This window comes from Microtus pennsylvanicus, chromosome 12 (assembly GCF_037038515.1).
Source record: "Microtus pennsylvanicus isolate mMicPen1 chromosome 12, mMicPen1.hap1, whole genome shotgun sequence".
Taxonomy (NCBI): Eukaryota; Metazoa; Chordata; class Mammalia; order Rodentia; family Cricetidae; genus Microtus; species Microtus pennsylvanicus.
The window spans coordinates 91,008,088-91,025,035 of NC_134590.1; the positions used below are offsets into that span (position 1 = coordinate 91,008,088).

The 16,948-nt window shown below is 44.3% G+C and overlaps 1 protein-coding gene across 2 annotated transcripts in view; it reads right to left on the reverse strand.

Annotated features, from left to right (window-relative positions):
• The window catches only part of Adgre1 (adhesion G protein-coupled receptor E1), a 98,956-nt gene that overhangs the window by 50,827 nt on the left and 31,181 nt on the right, over nt 1-16,948 (reverse strand). For both annotated transcript variants that reach the window (XM_075942540.1, XM_075942538.1), the window contains exons 11-13: nt 9,760-9,843; nt 3,940-4,117; nt 424-543 (exon numbers count right to left, since the gene is read on the reverse strand). In XM_075942540.1, coding sequence (XP_075798655.1) covers nt 424-543; nt 3,940-4,117; nt 9,760-9,843 — 382 coding nt within the window. The remainder of the gene's footprint in view (nt 1-423; nt 544-3,939; nt 4,118-9,759; nt 9,844-16,948) is intronic.

Genomic DNA, 16,948 nt, shown 5'->3' on the forward strand with positions numbered 1-16,948 from the left:
AGTCCAGTTTCATGCCTCAACTTTCCTAGTGAGTCCCTGCCTGATGTGAGTGTTCACTTTGGTGTTGTCATTTCTAGGTGTTGCTATTTCTTCTTTGACTTAGAAGCCTCCTCTGAGCGACCCTGACCTGCCTGGAACATTCTTGATTGAGAAACACAGTTGGTTGCCTATGTGGTGTGTCCCCAGTTAATTGCTGAGTCTTTTGAGAACTGATCTGATGTTTGTTGTCTGTCCATTCATCTATCTATCTATCTATCTATCTATCTATCTATCTATCTATCTATCTATCTATCTATCTCAGTCTGTCTGTCTATCTCCTCTCATCTGTTCTCCACCATCCGTATCTGCCTTGCAAGACTATAGATGATTTGTAGGGTGGGTGGACTGACCGCTCCACTACCTTGGTGCTCAGGACGACTGTACCTGTGGATTCTGATTCCTCGATGATGGAACAGCTAACATTCATCTCATCACCTCTGGCTTTCAAGTGAAAGGAGACATTCTCATCATTGCATTCTTTGTTGATAACTTTGCTTTCGATGTCTAAAAGGAAAACGGGGTGTTTTTGTGAAGACATGCAGAAAGTATATCTATCTTGAATTTGATTTCTGTCCAGCGAAGATGCACAGGGACTGGTGGCATGGTTCAGTGATGAAGGTCACTTGGGGCTCTTTCACGGGACCCAGGGTCAATTCCCAGAAGCACCTGCACCTCCAGGGGATCCAGTGCCCTCTTCTGGCCTTCACAGGAACCTGCACGCACAGGTACATACCCACAAATAGACACGCCAAGACACATAATTTAAAATAATGAAAAGTAGATCTTTTAAAAATACGCAAATATATAGTTGAAAGCAAAAGGAACAATGGAAAACCAGTTCATTTTAGGGAGACTCTTGAATCCTGACGGATGATGGGAAGTGTTACGTTTGGAGGACAATTCACCGTAGCTGTGATTTGGACTTTGAGTCAGTTCGCTTACGAAGTGCACAGCAAACAGACAGAAATGATAAAACAAAGTACAGAAGCAGTAGAGACCAGATCGGATACTTCCGCAACAGCAGGTCTGAGAACTAAACAACCAGTCGCAGTCCTGAATAACACAGGTACCATGGGGGACATCTTCTCCTAGGTGAGAGTGTCCCCTGGCCATCTCTACCACAGACATCTTTCTATCACCAGCTGAACAGTAACTGATTGTTCTGCCTTGGAAGGTGCCTGAGAATGCTACACCCCACCCCAGCCACACTCAAGACACTGTAGCAGTAACTCTTTCTGTTCTAGAGGCATGGTATTTCTACTTGGGCTCTTTTTTTCTTTTTTTTTTTAATTTTCAATTTCTCTTCTCACAGACTTGGGGGACCATCCTGGACAAAGGATGCTGGAGGGCAACCTATCCCAAACATGTTTGAGTCTGAAGGGGATCTCATCCCACCTCCACAGCCAGCTCGGTAAGCTTAAACAGCACAGAACAATTCATTCATGTGTATTATGCAGGCCTTATAACAAAGTAGTGAGAAGCCTCACTGTCACTTCAGAAGGGGTTTTTCTCATCTGGGACCATAGCTCAGTAGGCAAAGTGCTCACCTCACAAGCATGGAACTTGGGTTCCATTCCCAGAAGCCTCAAGTAAGAGACATCCAGGGATGGCGGTACACACTTCCGAAAAGCACTAGGGCCTATTGGCCATCTGAAGCCATACAGCAAGTTTCAGGGCAGGGAGAGACCCTGCTTCAAAGAAACATGGATAGCGCCTGAGAGAAATTAAAGCCTAGCATGTCTTCTGGCCTCCACTTGCATGCACTATACACATTCATATCTGCACACACATGAAGACAGAGAGAGGGGAGCATTCATATCTTAAGGGGATGCATCAGAGAGCAATAGAGTTGAAGTCAGCTGCAATAATTTGATTGTAGAACTTCCCCCTAAAAATACTTACATTGAAGGCTTGGTCCTCCATTCGTGACACCAGTGATAAGTGGTGGAAATTTTAGGCTGTGAGCCTGGGACAAAGTTAGGTCATGAGAACTATTGCTCTTGTGCTCACTCTGTCTCTCCCACTCTTTCCCATAACCATGAAGGGAGAAGCCTCTTCAATCCACACTCTTGCTGGGCGGTGGTGGCGCACGCCTTTAATCCCAGCACTCGGGAGGCAGAGGCAGGCGGATCTCTGTGAGTTCGAGGCCAGCCTGGTCTACAAGAGCTAGTTCCAGGACAGGAACCAAAAAAGCTACCGAGAAACCCTGTCTCGAAAATTTAAAAAAAAAAATCCACACTCTTCCATAATGTGCTGTGTTTCCACAGACCCAAACCAACCATGGTTGAAACCTCTGAAAACATGCGCCATAATCAAACCTTTCCGTTTTAAAAGTTGGTGTGTCTCAGAAATTTGTTGCAGTAACAGAAAGCTGACTGATACATCAATAGCATCAAAAGTCAGTACCAATGCCAGAGTGAGTTAAATGTCATCCCTTCCCCCAAATTCTCCAGTGCTGCCCCAACATCTCACTTCAACAAAACTTTCAGTACTTTCTCCCTCCTTCTCTATGAGTCTTCCTCCTACAAAGCCACCACTGCGCACTCTACTTCAGTCACACTCTTTACTGCTCCTTACAGCTTCAGCTATTTTGGAAATCACTCAACTTGAAAGTGTGGTGGTGTGGGTCTTTAATCTCAGCATGCAGCTGGGATTGGAATGCCACCTCTAGGAATTGAACCCCAAACCTAGCCACCTGAGTTCAAGGGAAGCACTAGCACCCCCAGCTCCTCCATACCCCACCTTCCTCCCCTCCCTGAGATCCATCCTGTGTTAACCATGTGATAGATTTCTGAGAGAACCAGTTTAAAGCAAGAAACACTGGCTTCAGAGGGTGTGAGCCATTGTGGCAGTCAGGAGTCAAAGAGAAGGAGTGAGAAAGTCCATGCCTGCAAACTGCCCCTTCCTTCTCCTGTTTGACCCAATGGGCACCGTCAGCTGCTATACAGCCCCACCTTCACTCCAAGGGGACCTTCCCTGTCCACTGCCTTCCCACAAACCAAGACACCTCGAGAGATGCCCTGGAAGATACACCAAGAAAGTGCTTTGCCAGTCACAATTTGCCAGCACACTGCCCTGGTCATAGTCCCTGATTACACTACATAGAATATCTTAGTTCATAATTTCCTCAGTCTATGGGATTTTTTTCTTGATAACATTTTATCTATATCACATATATCAGATGTCTAAATTCCTAAAACTACATTCTTATCCCTGGATCAGAGCAAGTATTAAGAAAGAATTTCCAATATCCATGGGACTGACCAACACAAGAATGGCTAACTGGAGTGAGAAGTGCATACAAAGATCAGGGGCATCCAATATCCCCAAGTGGTCAGCAATCAAGCGTGTATCAGTCAGGAAAGGATGAGCCACGGTGCAGTAACAAAGAGCCCCCAAGTCTTCCAGGATTAAAAATAACACATATTTCTCAATAATTCTTTGGGTCCTTTATGAATTGATTTGCACCCTGTTCTTCATTGTCTTAACTCTAAGACATGAGAACGTGGAATAGCTGCGGTGCTAAGATGCTCAGTCATTAAGGGAAAGGAAAAGAATATTCTAAAATTTGTGACATAGTCAAAAATTCCTTCCTAATGCTACATCGAGAATTACAATCCACCATCAACTTGGCAAGGAAAACTGGAAATAGCTAAACAAGAAAATGATTATCACATATTAAATCATATAGTAGACATCCCAAAAATGTGTGTTAAATGAATTAAGGACACACGCTTGGTGTCCTCTCTAATCCTGGCCAAGTGATTGATAAATTGTCAATGTCACTAATATATGGACCTGCTTTGCTGTGCGTTAGAGGTTTGGCATGTTTGTGAAAGTCATGAGAATCCAACTATGCTGTCCCCGAAAATCAGCCTGGCCCCCAAGGCTATGCAGTACCTAGATTTTCTGTCTGAATGGTCTGACTGACGTTTCCAGAGGGTGTCAGAAGTGTGGCCAGCATGGCACTTTCCACAGTCTCCAGCACGATGGTGCCCAGGGCTGATGTCTCCTCTCTGCTGATCTCAGTCCTCATGGGTACTTGATCCAGCACAAGGGAGATGCTCATAGCTGCACTCTGCAAAGAAACATTTGCTAATGTTTTCACCTCTCCCACTCCTCCTTTTCCTCCTCCCCCTGCTCCTTCCCCCTCCTTCTCCTGCTCCTCCACCACCCCTACCCCTCCTCCTCCCTAGGTTTCTCCTCTTCTTGCTCCTCCCATACCTCTTTTGTCCTCTCCTTCCTCCCTTCTTCCCAACTCCTCCCCTTCCTGATCCTCCTCCTCCCCTTTCTCTCCTTGCTCTTCCCCTGCTCACTCCCATCCTTCTTCTACTCCTCTCCCTCCCCCACTCCTCCGAGGAGAGAAGGTTGAGGATGGGGCTACTAAGTGTGGTATCATAGTTCTGAAATCACAGGACTCAGAAGACTGGGGCTAGTGTGCTATAGAGATTTGCATTGATATAGATCTTTTATACAAATTTTAGGTCAATTTTGTTATATGTATATTTCTGCTCTTGGTTGAGGTATTTATTGTGTTTGTGCAGCTCATTTAAAAATGTAATGTAAAGCTGGGCGGTGGTGGCACACGCCTTTAATCCCAGCACTTGGGAGGCAGAGGCAGGCGGATCTCTGTGAGTTCGAGACCAGCCTGGTCTACAAGAGCTAGTTCCAGGACAGGCTCCAAAACCACAGAGAAACCCTGTCTCGAAAAACCAAAAAAAAAAAAATAATAAAAAATAAAAGATTTATTAAAAAAATGTAATGTAAGCCATGCGGTGGTGGCACACACCTTTAATCACAGCACTCAGGAGGCAGAGGCAGGCAGATTTCTGTGAGTTTGAGGCCAGCCTGGTCTACAAAAGCTAGTTCCAGTACAGGCTCCAAAGCTATAGAGAAACCCTTTCTCAAAAAACAAAACAAACAAAACAAAAATGTAATGTATAATTAAGAAATATGTTAGTAGATAATCATCTATAATAGTCAAGCTTCGTACTCATGTTAGTTAGGTTTTCTAGATATATAGAGACATATTTCAGTTAGATAGATAATCTTCAAACCTTTCAAAGACCTATGGAATATGACATTTAAAATGTCTTAAGAACTTTTCATGACAGGGAGACACATCTGCTCCTGGCAGGACCAATTACTTCATGAGGAAGATGGGCATCAAAGAGGCTCTTCATGGAGTTTGTTAGCCATTTGGGCAAGAAACTGCTCTGCCTGGATTCCTTTATATTATGCTGTATAAACTGGACTGGCAGGACCTACAGAAAAATGACTGCTGAACTTGCCTAAAGGTGAAACAGTCTTTTGGGGTTCCTGCTTCATGAAAGAGACTGCCAGACATTCTGCAGGACACAGAAAAGTGTCCTGACAAACTGCCAATATAGGCTGAACTGTCTTTGAAATTTCCTGCTTCATGGAAAACTCTGTTGGATGCTATAGGCCTATAGGCTGAAGATGGATGCTCTAACATTACAGAAGAACTTTGGGTGACTGTCCAGGCAGCGAGATGTCTCTGTCAATTCTAGAGTTTTGGAAGTTACTTACAAAGCACTTCATGTTTACTTAGGTAATATTATGTCCCTCTGGATTCTTGATGGAGTTGAAGAATATAGATAGTTACAGTTTTCCTCAGTTAAGATGGAAGATAAAGTATATATAAATGTTATAACTATAATTCTTGCTTGATAACTGTTTTGTTATATATAATTTTACTATGTTGAAGTTAAAACCTTCCTTTTTATTTAGACGGAAAATGGGAGGTGATTTGAGATTCCCCTCTGTAAGCTGTGAATACCATTGGTTAATAAAGAATCTGTCTTGAGCCTGTGATAGGGCAGAATAAAGGTGGGTGTGGAAGACTGAACTGAATGCTAGGAGGAAGAAGGCGGAGTCAGACAGAAACCATTAGTCCCACCAGAGATAGACCCTGAATGGAACTTTGCCTGTAAGCCACAGCCATATGGGGATAAACAGATTAATAGAAATGGGTTAAATTAAGATGTATGAGCTAGCCAATAAGAAGCTAGAGGTAATAGGCCAAACAGTGATTTAATTATTACAGTTTCTGTGTGGTTATTTTGGGGCTGAGCAGCCAGGAACAAACAAGGGGTCTCTTACAATACTAGTGGTTTCTGGGCTACTTAGCCATTAAAGGCTATTTTGAAAGACAGAGAGACCCTGTCTCACAAACAAAAAGAGACAAAAGTGACATCTGCTCAGTTCCGTTTCAGGGCCCCATTAGGAATATTTAAGTCCAGTCTCGCCTTTGCAGGCCACAGCAAGCCAATGCCTGAGCCAGCTTATACTCCACATGCTGTTTGACCTAGAAGCTTCTTCTATGGATAATCTCTCCAGACACACTTGAAAATTTCGCAAAAACCCCCCTCAGTGGTAATCATTTAAATTGTTTTCTGAAATATCAAGTTCTCAAGAAGTTCCTTAACAGTTTGAACATGGAATTCAGTCACATAGTTCCCAACAGAACCGCTAGGGAAGAATGCTGTGTGAAGCCACATGTGTGAACAAGCAACATGGCACCTGCATGCACTAAGGAGAGAGAGTTATGAACTAACATTCATGTCCTATCTAGTGAGGCATAGGAACAACAGCATTTGATATGTACTTCATAGACTCATATTGTGCTGGAGTGCTAAGAATAAATGAATGATAAACACTCAACCCAAGACAGGACACGTATGTCATATCTATATCCCAACACCCAGGGAACATTCAGATGAGGGGACAGAAAGAACGGAAGAGCTGGAATATGGGGGAGAGCTTCATGAAATGTTGCTGCCAGATACAACATCACCATGACAATAACAGCAACAGTGGACACCTGCAGAAGACCTGACCACAGAAGAAAACAAATATATGAATAAAATCAGCTTTTAAATCCTGCATTTAACTTTAGAGATCCAGAATAAACACTGAATTTTTATTCAATATACTAAATTTCTTGGTTAATGCTCGACAGACATTTCTACCATGTGTGTGTGTACGCGCGTGCGTACGTATGTGTGCACATGCATACGTGCACATGTGCATTCTCACATGTGTGTACACTGAGAAGATAAAACAGTTGCTGTACTACTTTTTTGTCAAGTTAACACAAGATAGAGCCATCTGGGAAGAGGAACCTCAACTGAGAAAATGTCTTCATCAAACTGTCTGCAGGCAAGTCTGTAGGATGTGTTCTTGATTGATGGTTAATGCGGAAAGGTCCAGACCACTGTGCTATCCCTGGACTGGTGATCCTGGGTTCTTTAAGAAGGCATGCTCCATATATTCTCAATGATCATTTAATTTGAATTAACTAGTATGCATAGTCTCTCACATTAAAAATGTTTTTATTAAAATTTTTCTAAACAACAGACTTGGGTTGTTGGAACAACTAATAATTTTTATAGAAATCTTATATTCCATTTCTAGGGACTCTTAATAAACTATATTGTGTCTTGAAGAAAAAAGAAACTAGGCTGAACAAGTCATGAGGAGCAAGCTAGTAAACAGCACTACTCCATGGCCTGTGTATCAACCCCCTCCTCCATGTTCCTGACTTGAGTTCCCTCCTGACATACTACAAACTGTAAGTTGAAATAAGCTCTTTGTTTTTGATATGGGGCCCACACTCACTGTCCTCCTGACTCAGCCTCCCATGTAAAGCACTACAATCCTGCTCCAGTACACAGTTTCCACACCTCCTGCATGGAGCACTACAGCCACACTGGAGCACACAGAGTTTCCACACCTCCTGCATGGAGCACTACAGCCACACTGGAGCACACAGAGTTTCCACACCTCCTGCATGGAGCACTACAGCCACACTGGAGCACACAGAGTTTCCACACCTCCTGCATGGAGCACTACAGCCACACTGGAGCACACAGAGTTTCCACACCTCCTGCATGGAGCACTACAGCCACACTGGAGCACACAGAGTTTCCACACCTCCTGCGTGGAGCACTACAGCCACACTGGAGCACACAGAGTTTCCACACCTCCCACGTGGAGCACTACAGCCACACTGGAGCACACACAGTTTCCACACCTCCCGCGTGGAGCACTACAGCCACACTGGAGCACACAGAGTTTCCACACCTCCCACGTGGAGCACTACAGCCACACTGGAGCACACAGAGTTTCCACACCTCCTGCGTGGAGCACTACAGCCACACTGGAGCACACAGAGTTTGCACACATAACTTCTCTGAAATGATAAAACTGTAACAACAGAGAAGTATTGGGGTTCTAGAGCTGAAGGGGGACCCAGGCTGGGTGCAGCTCTGGTGGTCAGATGTTGCATTGGCCTTTAGTTCCATCCCCCGCATCACAGGAAAAGGAAACTGGCTGAATCCTGATTTATAAGCCAGTTCCATGCAGAACTGCACCTCTGGGAAGAACAGAAGTAGCTTCACCTTCCATTCATGTTTCCAGGCTTATAACTACAGTCAATCAAATAGGAACTTTGTGTACCCAATGCTGCCCCAGGGAGTTCAAAGCTCAGGTACAGGGCTTGAGTCTATACCTGCTTGCTGCATGAAGACCAGAGTAAGGTCCCCAGAACCCATGTTTTAATATAATCTGGGCAACAGTATACAGACTGAACAGGGTACATATATGTATTTAGTAATATATATGTACATACATAAACATATGTAACAAGTAACAACATTTAATGTAGCATGCACTGTGACATATAATGTAGCATGTAACAACTGCTGCTGGGGGGAAGGAAATATGGTAGTGGGAAGGGTGAGCTGGGTGAGATATGACCATGGTTTATGAAGGGAGCAAGCACTTTGGTCTGCCATTTTGACTTCAGACTCCATTTTGCTTGCAATGTATTAAAGTTCAGGTTCCCAAGCCATAGGGGAGCTGAGAACTTCCAATGACTGCTCAGCCTCCTCCCAGAAATCATAAAATTAGTTGTCATGCATCTTTCGTTCCCAACAATTGAAGGAACAAACAAATCTGATTGGTTGGACTGAAAGGCTTGCATTATATTGATTGACAATGATGGGACATTCAAGGAAGCCCCTAATTCAAGGAAGCCTCTGAAACCTAGTTGGTGAAAATTATAATTATAACTTGCCAATAAATGTAAGTTTTATGATTATAAACCCCACTTCCGCCCTTTCTTGGTGCTGTCAGGAGAAACAAGACCCCTTGAGTCCTTGTCCTGAAGCCCTGATCCATCAGTGACCCAGTTATGTGTGACTTATCAATGTCTTTGGAACATACAAATGCTATCGCTATCCTTCCTCATGGCGCATAATGGGCTAGGTGGGACAGTTCACATATGTGAAATTGTGGCTAACGTGTATGAAACTGCTGGAGAATAAACAAAACATACTCTATTTTGAAAAATAACATAATTTCAAAATAAAGAATAAAGAAAGTGACATGTTTTGAAATCAGAGCCTGAAGAGATGGGTCCAAGGCAGGAAGGGGTGGGGGATACAAAAAAAAATAATGACACACAGTCCTGAAAAATGTCAGGACAAGACCCATTATATTCTATGCTGAAGAAAAAACCTAAAAAGTGAAGATATGCTGAGATGCTGAAGACAATATCTAAGGTTAATACCTGGCCATCACACACATGTGCATACACACACACACACACACACACACATTCATGCAGCCATGCATGCACACACTCAGAGTGGTGGGAAGAGACAGACAAACAGATGCAGAAGGTGCTGCCATTACCTGTAGGGACACTGGGGCACTTTTGTTTTCACACGTGTTATCCAGGATGCTGAAAGTGGCATTCACAAGTGTGCAGAAGGAGGCCTGTGTCCCAGGAGAAAGAGCACATATGAGTACCAGCCAGTTCGTTGTGAATCACAAAGTCTACAAATTGAGCAACTAAGTCCAACATTTGAGTCCTCCAAATTCCTGAGTCTCATCCTGAGGGTAATAAACACCTTCCCATTGAGCTTTCATTTTAGAGAAGTTGAGAAGGTTGAGGATAACAGACCCATTTGCTCAGAAGAATTTTGGCACACTCTGGCCCGCAGGGAGACTACAGTTTACAAAGGCCTAGTAATCAGAAGAGGTGAAGGCTCCAGCTATAAACAAAGGGCAAGAAGAAAGAAGTCCTAAATTGCCCTGATTTGATTGGCGCACACTGTATACCCCTGTTGAAACATCCAATTTTGATTGGCACAGATGGTATACTATGATGAAACACCCGATTTGATTGGTGCACACGATATACCCATGTTGAAACACCCTATTTGATTGGCACACAGTATACCCATGTTGAAACAGCCCCAATACACTCATTGATATGGAGAGTTATTTTATTTCTGATGCTCAGATAAAATACCTTGACAAAATCAACTCGGGGAAGAAAGGGTGTGCTTCAGTTTACAGTACTAGGGTACTGCCCATCTCTGTGACAACTCCAGGTAGGAACCTGAAATGGCTCACCACTGCCACAGACAGTAGCATGGAGCGATGTGTACATGCCTGCTCACTCGCTTGCCTATGCTCAGCTCTATTTCCCACTCTTACACAGTTCAGGACCCCTGCCTAGGAAATGGTGCTGCCCACTGTGGACTCGGCCTTCCCATATCAGTTAACTTAATTGAGACAATCCCCCATAGACATACCCACAGGACAACACAATATAGACAGTCCCTCACTGAGACTCTCTTCCCAGGTTGGGTCAAAATGGAAATTAAAATAATTCATTAAGGTTGGAGGTGGTGGTGCACACCTCTAGTCCTAGCACTTGAGAGGTCAAAGCAGGCAGATCTCTGTGAGTTTGAGGTCAGCCTAGTCTTCATATCAAATTCCAGGCAATCCAGAGCCACACAGTAAGGTCTTCTCTCAAAAGCAAACAAAACCAAGTACCTAGTCATCACCCATGTTATTAAAACAAATGTATGAATGGCCAGCCTGTTCCCCCCCCCAAAAATGTGAATGCCCAAGAGTTACATGGAAAAAAGTTCTATTCTTGGCCATAAATGAAAATACATATCAAAATAATATTAAGATTCCATCTCATCTGAATCAGAAGGATACCCTCAAAAAAGACAGTGGCAGCATTAAGTGGACTCGGTGAGTTTACAAGGAGCACATGAAGCTGGGAGGGAATGTGGTGCAGGGATTAGAAGAGAAGAAGCGAGTGGATTCTATCAAAACATGTGTATGAAATTCTCAGTCAGTAAGACGGTACAGTAAAATGACACCCAGTGCTAGTGGGGGTTCTGGGGATATCCTCTGTGCACTGCTGGTGGGAATGCGGATAGTGTTGTAGAACACAGCGTGCAGGCTCTCAGAGGAGGAAAACTCATCATGGGACATGGCCTGAGGATGCACCTAAAGGAATCGTGTTGGCTACAGGAAATGTCCAGAATATAAAGATTCATGCAGAGAAAGCTAATTAGTGTTCCTGGGGCCTCCAGGAGGTATGGCAGCTCCTGCGAATGGGTGCGGAAATTCCACTGGGAATGATGAAGATCCAGAACAAGCTACTAATGATATTTTCATGACGATGTAAATCTACTGCAAACCACTGAACTGCACACTTTTAGATGGTGGGGTAATGGCCAGTCTCAATGTGATGGAAGACACACTTTGGGTATGCCTGTATGGGATTCCCTCTCTCTCTCTCTCTCTCTCTCTCTCTCTCTCTCTCTCTCTCTCTCTCTCTCTCTCTCTCTCTCAATTTACTATTTTATGTGTATGGGTGTTATGATCACCTGTGTGACTGCTTGGCATCCGCAGAGGACAGAGAGAGTGTAAATTGCCCTAGAACTGGAGTTTAAATGGTTGTAAGCCACCCTGTGGGTGCTGGGATTTAAACCTGAGTCCTTTGGAAGAACAGGCAGTGTTATTAATTTCTGAGAAATCTCTCAAGCCTCCTGTGGGACGATATCTTAATTATGTTAATTGGGGTGGGGAAACCTGCCTGCTGCAGGTGGCATCTCCTCTTGGCTAGAATTCTGCTCTGTATGTATGAAGGAGAGGGTGAGCTGAGCTCTAACATTAATTGCTCTCTGCTTCCTGACTTCAGATGCAATGTGACCAGCTGCCTCAAAATCTTGCTGCCAAGCTCTCCTCACCATGATGTACTGTATCTTCACACTGTGAGCCAAGTCAGGCCCTCCTCACCACGACTGACTGTATCCTCACACTGTGAGCCAAGACAGGCCCTTCTCACCACGACTGACTGTATCCTCACACTGTGAGCCAAGACAGGCCCTCCTCACCACGACTAACTGTATCCTCACACTGTGAGCCAAGACAGGCCCTCCTCACCACGACTGACTGTATCCTCACACTGTGAGCCAAGACAGGCCCTCCTCACCACGACTGACTGTATCCTCACACTGTGAGCCAAGACAGGCCCTCCTCACCACGACTGACTGTATCCTCACACTGTGAGCCAAGACAGGCCCTCCTCACCACGACTAACTGTATCCTCACACTGTGAGCCAAGACAGGCCCTCCTCACCACGACTGACTGTATCTTCACACTGTGAGCCAAGACAGGCCCTCCTCACCACGACTGACTGTATTCTCACACTGTGAGCCAAGACAGGCCCTCCTCACCATGACTAACTGTATCCTCACACTGTGAGCCAAGACAGGCCCTCCTCACCATGACTGACTATAAGACAGGCCCTCCTCACCATGACTGACTATAAGACAGGCCCTCCTCACCATGACTGACTATAAGACAGGCCCTCCTCACCATGACTGACTATAAGACAGGCCCTCCTCACCATGACTGACTATAAGACAGGCCCTCCTCACCATGACTGACTATAAGACAGGCCCTCCTCACCATGACTGACTGTAAGACAGGCCCTCCTCACCACAACTGACTGTATCCTCACACTGTGAGACAAGACAGGTTGCTTTTGTCGCAGTATCTTATCACAGCAATAAACAAGTATCCCACATAAGCAGATTATTTATTATATGTATTCTACCACAGCAAACCACAAAAACAGTGTGCCAAGGCATGTGCAGGTTCCACAGATAATGTGTAAACTTACATTAATGTTGACAATTTTTCAAGGTGTATATGAAATCTTTTACAATCACAGTAAGTTTTAATAAGTCAGGTTCTCCACTCACAACCCACTTCTGCCTGAGAAGTGTTTGCACGACTCCAGGGTGTAAGTATGTATGTATGTATATAAGTACGTGTGTATGTATATATGTTTGTGTGTATACATGCATATGTACATAAAGAAACATTTGCTGGTAATAAATCATGAAATTTATCTCAAAAAATTCCTTGGGCTTAGGAAGCAACTCAAAAGCAGAGAGCCTGCCTAGTAGGCACAAGACCCTGGGTTAAATCCTAAGCATCATAGATAAATAATTAAAATTCAAAGACTTTGTTTTGTATGTGTGTATGCATGTGCACACACACACATTCATGTATGGATGTCCTCATGTACCTGTAAGTGTGATTGCTTTGAGAACAAGAAGAGTGTCCCTGGAAGCTGGATTTTAGGCAGTTGTGAGCTGACCGGTGGGGGTAGTGGGACTCGAACTTAGATCTTTGGGGAAAGCAGCCATGCTCTTGACCACTGACTTCACTCTCCCCAGCTGCCCTGTCATTCATTTCCCTTTTAAAAGAACTCCTCAAGTTTTGACAAGAAAAATATCCTGCCTTCCCAAGTAGTTGAGTATTATTTTGGTCAATGCGTTGTGACTAGAAGTAATACTTAGGAATATTCTTCTTTTGGTGGGGGGTGTCAGTTTGAATCATTTTTTTAGACTTTTCATTTTCTGTTTAGGAAACAGCACTTATAACGCACAATGGCTTACTTCCACTCCCTGTGCACATGTTCCAAATTGAAGCTCTCTTGAAAATATTCAGGAATTTATTGTAGCAGCATATATTTAAAACTGCCAAGTAAGATGCTAAACCTGGGTACTTCAAATGTTTCCCTGTAGAAGAAAACTATGCCTCTACTTGGATTGGCTTAATCCACCTCTTCAATGGTGGGTCCTGAAGAAGCACCATGAGAGAGAGGAGTTCTCCCACCAAGGAAGCCCCAGGCATTGTGCCAGCACTCTGGTACAGCTTGGTAGTCATGGTTGCAGACTTTCTCCAGTTCTTTCTGCTGGTGTTCAGATTCTTCCTTCTCTGCAGTCTGATTCTTATACAGGCAACTGATGATTTCATTAAACTCATCTAGAATCTTCTATTTGTCCTCATTATTGATTTGCCTGGAAGCGTCTCATCTTTAGCTCTTGCTCTCTCATGCTAAATGCGTATGACGCCATTGAGTTCTTGGGCAGCACCTTATCTCTTTGCTTTACATATCTACCTTCGAACTTCTCAGCTTCCTGGGTCATGCACTCAATACCCTCCTTGTTCAAGCAGTTGTTGTCTTGCACGGTGGTGACCCTGTTTTCCTTTCCTGTGCTCTTACCTCCAGAAGGAGCATTGAGGATGTCATTGGCATCGATGTCAAAGTAACTTAAGTTTGAGAAATGCCCCCTGGGTGTTGGAGGTATGCCTTGAGTTCAAACTTTCCAAGCAGGTTGTTATCCTTGGTCCTGACCTTTTCACCTTCATACACCGAATAAGCACACCCAGCCTGTCAAAGTAGGTGGTGAAGGTCTGTGTCTTCTCGGTATGAATGGCAGTGCTGTGCTTGATGAGGACAGTCATGACTCCATCAACAGTTTCAATACCAAGGGAAAGATGGACGGCATTTAAAAGCAGCAAATCCCAAACATTCTCAGACTTGTCTCCTGATAGAACGGCTGCCTGATAGCTGCACCATAAACAACAGCTTCAATGGGGTTAATGCTCTCATTCAGTCCTTTTCTACTGAAGAAGCCTTGCAGAAGCTTCAGGATATTGGGGGTCCTGGTAAACCCCCATTTGGGACAATACCATGGATCTATGACTTGTACTTTGGAGAGCCTTTTCTATAGATCCAGAGTGCCATGGAACAGGACAGCATTCAGTTTTTCAAACTGAGCACAGGAAATGGAGGTATGGAAGTCAATTCCCTCATAGAAACAATCTTACTACTGGCCTGGGGTCTGGAAAAGAGAGTACATTTAGCCTGTTCACAGGCAATATGGAGTCCGACTCTGGTTATCAAAGTCTTCTACACCAAGGTGGGTGTCTCCAGCTATTGATTTGACTTTAAAAGTTCCATCCTCAATGGTGAGGATTGACACATCAAAAGTACCACCTCCAAAGTCAAAAAGAGCACATTCTTTTCAATTCCAACCTTCTTATCTAAACCATGGTCCTCTCTTAATTTTTATGGATTCTTTGTGGACTTCCAATTATACCTTCTGATCCTACTTGTCTCCCCATCTCTCCGTATCTTCCCTCTACTCCTGCAACCTCAACTTCAAATCAAAGTAAAGTTTGAAAAAAAAACAATAATGAAACAAAAAAAAGAATCTTGTCATGAATGCTGTAGTGTGGCCCACTGAGTCACACAGTTTTCTCTTCAGTCCATTCATTTTACTTGCAAGTGTCCCCTGGTCTGGCTCAAGGCCCCCAGCTTCTGCTGTACCACCAATAACGGACTCTCACTGGGGCTCCTCTTGGATATCCTGTTGTTGTCCTGTGTTATGAAGATCCTGCAGTTTTAGATTTGTAGGTCCTTCCCCTTCACATTATCTGCCAGTTCACAGATGTAGTGGATGTTGGAGTGCGCCAGTTCAGAGCCCTGGTTATGAGCCTGGGTGGTAGCTGGGTTGCTCAGTCTGCTGGCTTTCCCTCATCATCACTCCCCAGGTGAATTCTCCAGAACTGCCAAGGCTAGCTTGCCCAGCGCAGCTGCCAGTAAGGAGTGGGGCCAGTTATCCTGTTCTTGGATCCCCATATCTGGGTCCTTCACAGTCACATCACCAGGGTCAACTCTACTTCTTTGCCCAGGCAAGATACAAGGCCCTCTCTCCTGATTCCTGGGGAATATGAGGAGGGCACAGAGTGAGCTCTCCCCCTCTCATGCCCTCAGGGCTGGCTCATTTGAGACCCCAACAATAATTTAACTGTGCTGCCCAGGCAGGGTGCCAGGCCCACTCTCCTGTAAGCTGCAGCTGGTGCAGTAAAGGGACAGGTTCACTCACTCTCATGACCCTGGGCTATTCTCACCTGCCACAGGTAGCAAGAGGTAGAGTGAGAAGGTGTCTTTACCTTACCCATGCCATCGAATGTCTAAACCATACTCTTAAACTGGAAGGAGACTTTAATTTTTTCTTGTCCTCTCTCCACTACTTAAAATACAGATCAGATGGCAGAAGCCAGAGCAGTCATCTTGGGCCACAGAGAGGGCGTTTTGTAAGAAGAAAGGAATAGTTTCCACTTTTAAGAACAATACAATCACTATGGGTTTTGCTATTTTGCTATTACATTTATTTTAAGATTGCTGAAGCAATCTTTAACCTAAGTAGCTTCTTGGAAAACATCAAGAACTAAGAGTGTTCAACAATGCTTACATATTCAATAATAATATGTACCCAGCCCTAAAAGGGGCATCTGTATCAAAGACACACACACACACACCAAGACGCAGAGAAGCTAGTGGGCCAAGAAGTGGAAAGAAAGTAAGAGCAGGAGGGTGGGGAAGAAAGCAATGAGATGCTGTCTTCTGGATATCACAGGGCAAATGCACTCAAGAACACATAGCAGCTATGGGTATCTGCACAAGACCAAGCCAGCCAAAATTCAGGGCATAGACTGTGGAGGTGCTCTCCAGCCCCCACTCCCTGAAGAGCCATGGCCGTGATCGCTACTAGGAAAAGGAGAATCATTCTTTCTTGGGGCTGTGGCATCTGGTGGTGTCCCATGCTCCAGTGGATGCTCCACACCCATGCATCTATGGGCAACACTGGCTGAATAAAGTGAGTAATCAAAGAAAAACAGGACATGAAGTTGGAAGAGATCCAG